General features: G+C 51.9%; 1 protein-coding gene across 1 annotated transcript in view; it reads right to left on the minus strand.

Annotated features, from left to right (window-relative positions):
• RAB11FIP4 (RAB11 family interacting protein 4) overlaps window positions 1-12521 on the minus strand; it is a 38065-nt gene that overhangs the window by 14567 nt on the left and 10977 nt on the right. The window contains exon 2 of the mRNA XM_081162463.1: window positions 1604-1833. Within this exon, the coding sequence (XP_081018589.1) occupies window positions 1604-1833 (230 nt within the window). The remainder of the gene's footprint in view (window positions 1-1603; window positions 1834-12521) is intronic.

A 12521-nucleotide genomic window follows, 5' to 3' on the forward strand; every position in this document is an offset into this window, starting at 1 on the left:
AATAATGAAACAAAGTTTTAAAACAAATAACAGTGAGCTACCAGATGAGATGCTTCTCCCAGTTTACAGAGGGGATTTCTAGTCCAAAGAAGCCTAACTCCAAGGAACACGGGTCAGAGATCCTGCGCCTCCCATAGGTGACCCATGGTGTGGCCGGTGACAGTATCAGAGCTGGTGGTGCCCTGTCTATAACCTAAGAACACAGGGAAGTCCAGCTCATCACCTGCCAAGATATATCTGCCCGTGAGTCATTCTGCAGTAATCCTTGGGTATTACGCATAAGTTAGGGTTTCTCCAACCTCCTGAGCCTCCACACTCACAGACCTGAAACGAGTGTGTAATGGGTTAAGGCAATGGTTCCCAAGCTGTGCCCCAGAGGAACCCCAGGCTCTATCTAAGAATCGCAGTGTTGATGACAAGGTGCTGAAGATGAAGTCTCCCAGTACCTCCACTCAGTTGCATCTGCTTATCTGCCGTCAGGTTCCGTAGCACCTCGGGTTGAGTTAATCACACTCCTTGCTGCATCTATAGATTTTACTAAACTTGGCACCTGCTGCTGGCTGCCTCCTGGTGACTGGTGGCCCCAGGAATCAATGGGAACCATCAAGTGGCAAATGATTAGCCAAAAGGCCAACAGGTGACCAGGTGGTGACCAGGTGTCTGTCCTTGGGTGGCTGGTCACAGGTACAGCTGCGCGCTTCTCCCAGGCAGCACGTGGATAAACTCCACAGGCCCGTCTCAAGAGCTCCCAGAGCCCCGAGTTTGAGAACTCCTGCACTGTGGAACTGTATTAGGTTGAACCGTATGAAACTGCCTTTTTTTAAAGGTTAAAAATTATTAAAAATCGACAGTTTCCTATGGTTTGATTGATATGGGAACCCCTCCCCTGCCTCTCCAAATCTCAAGGTCAGCTGTGACCTTACCTTCTCCTGATATATAGGATGCCAACTCCCAACTGTCACAGCCCCCTCAGCTGCATCATCCCTCCAGGGACAGAGAGAGGGCTGGGAGGAGAGGGCCTCCCTCTGCTGACACCAACTAAAAGGTGACACCAACTAAAAGAATGCCAGGGACCACTGTGAAGTCACTAGGTCTTAATATCACTTTAAAATAACATTTCTGATTATGAGAACACACGAGCAATAAAGAAAATACAGAATATATAGCAAATATGGGAGGTAATTAAAACAATCAATAATCTCACCATCCTGAAAGAACTGCTGATTTTCTGGAATAATTTTTCCTAGGCATTTATATATATATAACTATTTTTTATATATATATAATTTTTTAACAAAACTAAGATCATACCTCACTGATATCTTTGTAACCTGCCTTTTAAAAAATAATTGAGATCAGATATCCCATATCATTAAACAGTCAATTCAGCTTGACTTTGCAAGGTTGCCTAAAATTCTAGAACTAGCCCTACTGTTGAGCATTTAGGCTGCTTAGAATTTTTGCTGTTTAGAACACCCATGAAACTTAGGCCTGTGATGCGAATCCTGAGTGCACCTCGTGTTTACTTCCAGGAGACCCCTCCTGAGAACCACACCTCTGGGCCCAGGGGTCACACATGGGGTCGCAGACAGTTTTAACTCACTTGTCCTCTGGCAGGAACAGGCCCCCGAGACCCCCGTCCTTCTCCTCGGCAGGGCTTCCAACCGACCCCTCCAGGCTCTGGGTGCTCTCCATGGGGCTGTCCATGTCGGACTCTGGGGGACCCTCGGGCGGGGCCAGTGTCATAGCCTCCTCCTCATCCTCAGGAAAGAAGCCAGGCTCCCTGGGGAGCAGCTCGCCATCAGCAAAGGTGGAGCCTGGCACCTCGCTGCCCTGGGAAAGACAGAGACACGCAGAATGAGTGAGGCTGGCTCCCCAGGGCTCAGCTCTGGTCATCAGATGGCAAGGACTGGCAAGGACATGTTACTAATTATGAAGCCCAGGTGGGGAACAGAGTGCAGGGACCCTGAGACCCCAAGTGTGAGAATGCCTGCCAGGTGATTCGTCTCGGGGCCTCTCACACTGCCCGTCTCACGAGAGCCCAGTGAGGGGTCAGAACCCCCAGGGACAGCCACCCTTCGAGGCCCACAGCCAGGCCAGCCATATGGTTCAGGGCACCGGGTAGCTCATCAGGATCCCCATCACCAAGTCTGCACAGGAAGCCAATGACTTGGGAGAAGGCTTCTTAGTGATGGAGTTCGGAGCACAGCCACACGGCCCTGACCTAGCAGTTTGCTGCAGCACAGTAGGGACGTGTGTGCAGCAAGACACGGATCCACCCTCCAGACTCTGGGCACTTCCCATAACCTCTCAGAACCTCAGTCCTCTCTGTAAATTGGGAACGGCAGTGAAATCTTACAGGGCCACAGTGTCACAGTGGACTTCGATGAGTAAACTCCAGCCCCAGGATGTGATGCCAGCCTGGGAGGCACGGTCTCCTTGGCCCTGCCACAGCCATGCAGGGGAGCAGCAGATCTTTCAATTCTGAGCTCTGGGCTGCTCCCCAGTGCCTAGCACGCTGCCTGGCACAATGTTGGTGTACAGTGAAGATTTGCCTGAAACTTCTGTTCAAATCTTCTTCTAGGAGAAGAGGTCTGGCTTTATTCAGAGTTTACCCTGGTCTGGGGGACAGCTCTCTGCAAGCCATTTCTTGGGATCGCTTTGTCTCTGAGGAGGTAGGTACCTCCCAGGTGGCACTGCTTCTACCTGCTCCCATCCAAGATGTCAGCCTGTTCCCAAGGTTCTAGTGTGGGCTCCTCAGCTGGGGCTGGCAGGGCCCCTCATTAAAGGTGCTCCCTCCAGCCCTGGAACTGCAAGAAGGGTAACAGTGGAAAGCCTCCAAGCGTCTCAGACAAGATCAGGATCAGGGACATCTGAGGAAAGAGGACAATGACAGGCTTGGCTGTGCCCGCCCAGATGTGTGCAGCCAGTGGTGAGCAGGCAGCCCTCCTGGGGTTCTCTCCTTACCAAGAGATCCTGGGCTAAGAAGAGATGATAATTAATGAGCTTGGCTCATGCCAGTGCCATGACTCCAGCTGAGCACCAGATGGACCAGTCAAGTGGGCATCAGGCAGCCAGGCCCCCTGACTGGAGGCTGAGGGGCTGTGTAATTAAAATCACCCCTAGTGCTCACATAACTCTTTCCACCTAGATGTCACCAATTCAATCCCACGTGGCTCCCAGCTTTATCAGATCCTGTACCCTCAGCAAGCTCTTCGTCTGCAAGCCTGAAGCTGCATCCCAGGACAAACAGGGAAACGAACATTTACTGAGCAGCCACCAGTTTCCGGAGACATGCTGAGAGTTGACATATTATCCCACTTGGGCTTCGTGACAACTCTTCAGGACAGTGACTCTTATCTCCATTTTACTAATGAGGACATTAAGGCTCAGACAAAAGTCCTCTGGCCTTCCTCTGGAGTCCCCACCTGCCTCTGGCCACATGCTTGGTTCCCCTTATCGCTGATGCAACCCACTCCTCATGGATTTTCAAACCTCCTGGTGACAATGAGGAGAGCACATATAACAGAAACAGATTGCTAATTATGAAGCCCAGGCACCCCACCTAATGCTGCAACTTCCATGTGCTGCTCAATTCTGCCCCCGCCAGGAAACTCTCTTGGCCAAGGGTGGATACCCGAAGGGAAAGCAGGCAGGGGGAGGGAGCCCTCCGAGGGGAGCTGGGGCCCCTGGAGGGGCAACGTGCATGCTGTTTCTTTGCCTGCAAGCTTTTCACCTTCCCAGGCCCACGGCAGGGGAAGCTGGCACTGCTAGAAACCCCAGCTCTGTGTGGCTCACAGGAGCCCTCAGCCACTTTGCAAATGGGCGTTTTTTCCGGTCTTCACAGCCCTGTGAATTGGGTCTCCTCTCCCCCTCTGCACAGGTGAAGCGGCTTGCCTGGGGCCTTGTGGGAAGTAGTGGCAGGAATGGGACTGGACTGTGAGTCACCAATACCCACTCTCTCCCCACAGTACCCATTAGCAGGGGTCTCGAGGAGAGTGCCGCCCACACTGCTCCAGAAGGTAGGCAGGGTGCCAATTAAGACCAGCCTCCATGCTTGAGTGTCTGGCTTGGCCTCTGGCCGTATTTGCCTCACTGGACACCAAGACCCAGAGGCCAAGTTTCTGCCAGCACACTGCCCAGAGACATCCAACTCATGGTAGGCAGGTGGGGGCCAAAAGACCCCTCTCACCGGACATCCCACAGCACCCACCCAACTCCTGGCAGCTTGCCCAAGGTCCCAACCAGAGTGGCCTCAAGTGGCTTGTCTCAACTACAGTTGGGGCAGCAAGAAGGATCAAAAGGATCAGATGCCCCACAGGGGTCCCTCCCTCCCAATGAGACCGCCACCTCCTGAGGTGTATTTTTACGCTGTGACTGAGCAGAGTCCACATCTGCCCGGACCTGCACACTTGACAAGGAGCCCTGTCCGCCTGTCTCTCACACACTCGCCACTCATTTCTCACTACAACCCTGGAGAGCTCTGGAAGGTGCACAGAGCAGAGATTAAGGATTCACTGTCTCCATCTGACACACAGAAGATGAGGCTCCAGTGGGCAGCACAGAGACCCAGGCTTCCCTTGCCAGGGCCAGGCCCCCCACCCACCCCTCCTGTCTTCTCTGTCTCCCTTTCATGCCAGCCTTTTCTCTTAAAGTCAGCTGCTCCCTATATTAATACCTTTTCATTCACCCCACAATTGTTTGCCCAAGGCAAGTGGAAATTTTAATTATAACTTCAAAACCATTTCTAGTAGTTTCCCCTCAATTCAAATAACATAAAGACAGCTATAAGAAAATTAACTAACAGCACTTCACTTAGTCTGGAGCGTAGCACGTTGGCATCTGTCCTGGACAAAAGTGTCCCTGTTGCTCGTGCTCCTCCCTGAGGGGTTCAGTCCTGGCCCAGCTCCCACTCCCCTGGGCCCTCTGGGGAAGGGCGTGAGTGCAGCACTGGGCCTGCTAGGGGTGCTGCTGGGGTTGGGGGCAGCCTGCTCCAATGCCCACACCTCAGGCAGGGAGGCAGCTGCTGGAAGGTGCTGGAAGGCAGCCTCTCAGCCCCACCCTGAGCCACCCCTCATTGGCCGGGAGAACCCAGAGTCACACAGAAACCCTTCGAAGCCTGTTTCTTTCTTTTATGTTTTTTAGATAAAGTTACAGAAGGAAAGGAAGAACGCGCCCATAATGAAAATACTGTCCTCACAGGGTTTCTAGGAGGACTGGGAAGATGCTCAGGCTGCCCGAGAGCGACTACCCTCCAGCCAGGCCGCCTGGGCAGGTGGGGCCAGGTTGGGTGTGCTTCCAGGAAGAGGGAGATCTCTGGGGAATGTGCAGGAGCTAAAGACTGATCCGCCCGGGGGTGGTGACACAAATTCTACTGAAGCTGCAAGATTCCAGAGAGTTCCTGGAGAAACCCAAGGCAGAGGGAACCTGGGCTGCGGCAGCCCCTGGGATGGGGGTGGGGGTCATTCCCACGAGAGTGGGGACAGTGGGGGGAAAAGGACAATGCCACTCCACAGGGCACCTCATGCTCATGGCCTTCCCATACTGAGAACCTCGAGGCCCAGAGAGTTGCCCACTCATCCAGGCCACATGGTCTATGTCCAGATCTGCCTCTACAGCGGTGTGCTCCTCAGGTGCGAGAGGGCACCCAGGGCAGGGTCTGGACCTGAGGCCTGCTCTGGAGGGGTGGCAGGACCAGGGGACTGGGGAGCAGGTTTTTCACAGAAAGGGTATGTCTTTTTAGGAGTGGGAGCTTTAGGGAAGGGATACTATCCTCAGGGGGTAGCACCAGGCAACATCTGTGTGTGGCCTCTTTTCCTAGCGCTCTCCCTTGGGACCCACAGCCAACCCTGGGCACAGAGCTCCCTGTTCCCGAGGGCACAGGGCCAGTCACTGTGGGCCACACAGGTGTGGTCGACATATGTCCAGGTCACTTCCTCCCACTCTGCGGAGGGATCCCAGAAGTAAAGGAGGCAAAACAGATGCAGCCCAGGGCACCCTTGTGAATGTGGCTGAGAGCACGCATGGCTCTGGAGCCTGGCACACTGGGTTTGAGTGGCCCGGCCGTTCACAAGCTGTGTGACCTTGGGCAAGTGACCTGTGAACCCCTGCCTCCTTACCTAGAGAATGAGGACAGTCACCTAAACCTCAGAGGCTACTGTCAGGGCCACACACTTGATAATTTTCACAAGCCCCTCAGAGTCAGCAGCTGGGGGAACGTTAAATCTGGATCTGGCCTTGTCAGGGGCTGTGTGCTGCAGAAACCAAGCTGTCCTGGCTGGTCAGTCAATGAGGTCCTGTTCAGATGGGGCTGGGAGGTACACCCTCCTCGACAGGCTGGGCCTGGGAAATCATCCAAGACCAGCAGTTTTTGGAGTTCTGAGGCCCAAGGTTGGGGAAACAGGCTGCTCTGGCAGGGGAGGTCTGCACCACCAGCGTCCCCTCCACATCCCCACCCTGTCTCCAGCTGGGGCTGGATGGAGCTGGCCCCAGCTGGAAGTAGGACCCTGGAGGCACACTGGGTCCCCTCTCCAGTCTCAAGAGCAGTGTTCAGCAGCTAGTAGGCCCCAGAGTCACCCCTGCCTCTATAGGAAGCTGGCATGGGCTAAATTCAATGGCTAGTGAAGGCCAAGTACCAGTACCCGGGGGGGACCATCCAACCCTCAGAGCGGCAACAATGCTCCACTATCCATGCTCTTGGCTCTGGGCCCAGACTCAATGACTCATTTGCTCCTTCCCTCACCCACCTGGACCCAGTGGAATCCCACCTCCAGGCCACACACAATTATTCGGAATTTTCCTGGAAGCTAATGTACAGAGGGCACCGGTGCCAGATGATCCCATTTCCACATTCCCTGGGGGAAGGGAGACCCTAAAGGGGTAACCATGGGGATCTCCAAATCTGAGTGCCAGTGGTGAGCACTGCAGAAAGCACACAGTCGGCGATCAGCCAGGATTTGTGGAACTAAACTGTGCTGCAGCATAGCGAACAGGGAAGAGCCCAACACGGCCACCCTGAGGTCTGGGTGCCTATCCTCACCTGGTCACTGGTTAGCTGTGTGACCCTGGAGAAGTTGTTCATTTCTGAGCCTCATCTCAAAACAGGGATAGAGGTACCCACCTGGCAGGATTGCCATAGAGAATCTAGAACGATGCCTCACACCTCACAGATGCTGGAACACGGCAAAGAAGAGAGGGGCAGGGGTGGTGTTAGGAGCAAGCTCTGGAGGTGGACTGGCTGGGTTCAAATCCCAGTTCCACCACTTATAAGCTCTATGATCTTAGTTTTACTGAACTTCCCAATGCCTCAGTTTTCCCATCTATAGAATGGAGTTAGCTATTATTAGGACTAAATGAGTTGGTACATGTTTTAAGCACGAGCGCGCGCAGGCACACACACACACACACACACACACACGAAGTACTCAATAAATCTGAGCTATTATTGTCTTCACTGCATTGAGGAGAAAACACCCCAGGGTGCCTCCTCACCTAATGGCCACCACCTAGTCCCCGGGACCCTGTCCCTCTAACCTGCTGGCACACTGGGAGAAGATAGGCTGGGTTCAGCCTCCGAAAGCCAGACTTTCACAAGCTGCAAAGCCTGCCCTCCAAACATGCCAGGTGCCTCTTTTCTCCCCACTAGGGTCTTCTGCCCACTAGGAAGGTGTCTCTGATGTTCATGAGTGTCAGGATGAGATGCTGCTTGGGCAAGGGAGTTGGGAGGCTCCAAGGCTCTGGCTCATCCACCCCCAGCCCTGGCTCTCAAGCAATAACTCAGAGCCAAAGAACAGCTCTGTGGGGACAAGGCTGGGTAAAAATAGCTTGGGCGGCACATCCCAGCTTCCCTCGCAGCCAGGCACCAGTGCGCACGTGTGGAACCGCACTGCAGGGAAGGTATGGGGGTGATCAACCAGCCTGCGGGGTGAGGAAGAGCAGGCTTGGGGGCCGGGCTGGGGACAAAACCCCTCATCACACTCCCAGCCAGGAACAGTGACAGGCTGGTCAGGGTCTTGCTGGGTCTCTCCCATGGGTAGCAGAGGTCCAGTTTAAGGAACTAACTTGCGGATGCCGATGCCCACAGGTCCACAGGGAGGAGATGGGGATACCGGGGCTGGGATGCTCTATACACCACTGTGGCTTGGCCATTCCCGTCATGCAAAGATGGTAGTGGCAGAGATTAGTAAGCAAACCAGGCTGTACCCAGCTCCTGTTTGTGGCTGCCAAGTCCCGCCCTGAAGGCCATGCTCTGCAGGTGGGGGGTGCTTCTCATCAGTGGCTGATAAAAGATCCTGATTCAAGAGAGGGCTGCCCAGGTGCCAGTCAAGGGGTGAGGGTGGGGGAAAAGGGGCACTTGAGCATCCACACAGGCAGACTGGTGCCTCAGGCTTGGCTCAGACACAAGGGCAAGGACAAACCTGGGAGTGCCAGGGTACCAAGACTTTAGAGTTAATCGCCTGTCTAGGCCAGCCATGGGGACTGACCTCACACTGAAAGCAAAACTCTTGAACCCAAGCTTCCTGGTGCTTTGGGGTAGGGGTGTGGGGGGAGGTTAAGGTCAGCAAGACAGGAGAGACTGCCATGGTCCCATCCCCATGGCCAGATCAGAGCGTGGCCAGGAGCCACCCCCTCTAGCCAACCTCCCTCCTGGTGGGGGTGGCAGTCAAGGCCACTTTCAGCTCTCTCCTCCAGCCAGGGCCCCCCAGATCACCTCCTGAACCCTCACAAGGGGGAGTATACCACCGATGGCTCAAGACCACGCTCAACTGGGCTTGTGCTCCTGCCCCAACAGCCTCCAGGAGCTGATCGCAGTGTGGATGCTCAACTGCTACTCTACTTTCATCACAAAGTGGACTGCAGGTCCCAGGATGGGGACAACAGTGACAACTAGCGTTTTCTCAGGAGCTCATTAGTCTCAAGAGGGAAATACTAAGAGGGTTTGATTCTCACATCAGCCTGTTTTTACAGAGGGGAGACTGAGCTCTTAGGCAGACCTGGTTCGGCCCTGGGCCTGGCCCCCACTGGAGGCAGCGCCCCCGGCTGGGACTGAATGAAGGAGGAGAGAGCCACGCTGGTGTTTCTCAAGAACTCCCACGCCACTGACACAAGCACAGGCGGCGAGATAACACGTCCGCTATGCACACACCACAGCGGAAGGGGTGTGGGAGCCCACACTGCCTTTTTTCAGGGTTTTAATGGCAACTCTTGAGCTGTCTCTCTCCCGATCTCACACCGTCCCCCAAACACACACGCTGCTGATAAGGTAAAGTCACAGGAGTACAGGGAAGGGGGGGGGGCATGATGCAGCTCCCAGAAAACTCCGAAACGAGGGATGTCAGGTAGCCCTGGGCAGCTAACCTAAGAACAGAGGTGGGCGAATTTCCTGAAGGGCAGCAGAGCAGAAGGACGGGAAGTATTCAGGGACTAATGTGTCCCCAGTAAGGGGCTGGGAGGGTCTGAAGCAGGCCCAGACCAGAGGTGTTCTGTCTGGCTGACCCGCACCTACAGCCTGCCCCAAAGTCTGGGGCCTGGCTCAGCTGGCACCAGAGTATGAGACCACTCAATGTCCACCCAGCTCCCTTGTGTCCAAGTTCACCTACCACCCTTCCAATCAGGGCAAAATTCCCAAGAGTCTCCTGACAACAGGGAGAGAAGGGCTGTCCAAGCTCGCTGCCAGAGCGCAGTTCTCACTGTAAATGAATCAGCTGGCATTCTGGCTGTGTGCATCCATCTAGGGACAATCTGCAGGCAGGAGCGGCAGGAGTCCCAGGGGTGTGGGAAGAGCCAACGAGATCTGCTTTTCAAGCCCATTAGGTTATGGCTCAGACCCTGGACCTCACAGTGCTGCCATCTGTCCCACCAGGAGACACCCGCGCCCTGTATTCCCACCACACCATTTCCATTCCAATAACGCAGTTGAGTACTTAAAAACTTAGTGGTTAAGAAAACAAAATGTCTTACTAAAAATCTAATGGAGAAAAAAAACAGAATAAAAAATACTTAAATCATCCAAAAGGATCCAGGATAAAAGGAAAAAAAAAAAGAGGAAAAAAGATTCAATTGGGACAAATAAAAAACAACAAACACGGCCATATCAGTACTGCATTAAATGAAAACGGAATAAACCATCCTATTAATAGACATATGTTGTCAGATTAGATTACAAAAACAACTACATGCCACTTACAAGAGACATAATTTAAGCATAAGTACACAGACAGGTGGAAAGTGAAAGAACGAAAAAAGATACAGCATGTAAAGCCCAACCAAAAGCTGGAGGGGCTATATTAATATCAGACAAAGTACACTTCAGGGTAAGAGCTAGAGGAGCATTAAGAAATGATAAAAATTAATTTAACAAGATGTAATACTCATAAACATTTAGGCACCTAGTAACATCATTTCAAAAAATATAAAGCAAAAATTAGAACTAGAAGTTGGAGATTTTAATTCACCTCTCTCAGTAATCAATGGCACAGGCCAACAAGAGAATTAGGAGGGAGACAGAGATCTGAACAACACCAACTTGACCTGACACAAAACATTACATCCAATAAATATAGAATAAAACAGATCAATGGTTGATGAGGAATTGGGTACTATACCAAAGAATCGCCCTACAGATTACTGCAAAATACCAACCAATCACCCTGCCATACCTCTACCATGGAGAAAAGGCTACCATCACTTTAATGCAGTTATGAAACCTAACACCACTGCCTGGAAACAACCAGACACTAGCCTACTGACAGATACAATACGAAAAACACAACATCACAGTATAGTGTAGTTTTAACAACACTCGATTCTCATCAGGCCTTAGGATCTAACTTCCACTGAACGGGAAAACAGGAGATGGAGGAACAAGTCACACATCACAGGGAAAATAGTCAAAGTTTGTGGGACCCTCACACGACAACTGGCCTGGTCTTTTAAAGAGGAGAGTGTCATAAAAAAGAAAGGGGGAATTTTTCACCAGAATCATATGGGAATCAGGGGAATTGTTAAAACTCAGGTTGAATCAGTTTCTGATTCAGTAGGTCTGGGGTAAGGTCTGAAAATGTGCATTTCTATAGGTTGAAATACTTTTTTTTAAGAGCATTTCTCAAAAGTTCTCGGATGTTGCTCGTCCCGGGACTACACTGTGAAAACCACTGTTCTAGATTAATCAAGAGACATAAAAACTGCATGTCATCCTTGGTTCAAGACCTTTTGGGGACAAATAGGGAAGCCGAGAGATGGATTAGGTGATATTAGGGAATTATGCTTGAGTTTGTTACATGTATTATTAATGGTATGTAGTTACAAAGGAGAAACATCCTTAGTTTTGATAATATCTTGCCTAATTTTCTTTCTTTCTTTTTTTTTTTTTGCCTAATTTTCTTTCAAATGGCTCCGGAAAAAAAGTTATATGCAGAAATAAAGCAAATATGGTTACAGCACTGGAGAGCACCAGGGACCTGTAAATCCTTAATGAATGGTGTGGTTTCCTCCTCGACCAGCTCCGTGACGGCCTGACTTGGTTGCAGGGGCTGGTTTGGGTGGCTGATGGAGTCATGGCCATCGGAAGGGCTATAGTGGGCTCTGGAGCCAAGGCATCTGGGGAGGGACGCTGTGAACCACTGCAGAGCACTGCTTTCCACAAAACTTTGTAAGTGGCCAGGCCCCATCCCCAATGGCTTCCCATAAGCAATTCTTACAGGTCTTATTTTTTCAGTATGTTAGAAATAAATCTTATGTACATAAAACAGGAAAGATACTTGCCCCAAACTTGCTGAACTCGTTAAGGAAAAGTGTAAAATCCCTGACAAGTTTAGCTCTCTTTAAAAGGAACATGAAGAAGCGAAGCCGTCCTTACCCCCATCCTAGACGGAGACTCAACAGCAGCAGGGAGGCTGGGGAACCACCATGACCTCCGAGGGTGGGTAAATAAGGCCATGGGAAGGTCTAGGTCCCAAATGATCAGCTCAAGTTCACCCGGATGCGGGGGACATGTGGCTCAAGCTGTAAGAGTGAGCGTCTCCAGAAAGTGAACTACACACAAGTCATAACATTCCTTAGAAACTTTTGCAAATACAGCATTTGGAGCAGAGAGATCCCCAGGGGGCCCCCCACCAATGGTGAACCTTTGCCCAAAGGTAGAGCCGCACCCCTCAGGTTTCCTGGGGTCCAGGCTCTGCTCAACCCCCTCTTCCTTCTCCCCGAGGACGACAGTTCCAGAGCAGCTCTCTGCTTCTCACAAATTTATAGGTTGAAGTCCCAACCCCCAGCGCCTTAAATGTGACCATATTTGCAGAGAAGGTCTTTAAAGAAAGAATTAAATTAAAATGAAGACATTAGGATGGGCCCTAATCCAATATGACCAGCAAGATTAGGGGACACGGACACACACGGACACGCACACGCAAAAGACCATCTAAAGACAGGGAGAGGACAACCATTTGCAAGCCAAGAAGAGAGGCCTCAGAAGAAACCAACCCTGCCGACACCTTGATCTTGGATGGTAGACTCCAGACTTGTGA

The sequence above is a fragment of the Miniopterus schreibersii genome, assembly GCF_964146895.1.
Source record: "Miniopterus schreibersii genome assembly, chromosome: 16".
NCBI lineage: Eukaryota > Metazoa > Chordata > Mammalia > Chiroptera > Miniopteridae > Miniopterus > Miniopterus schreibersii.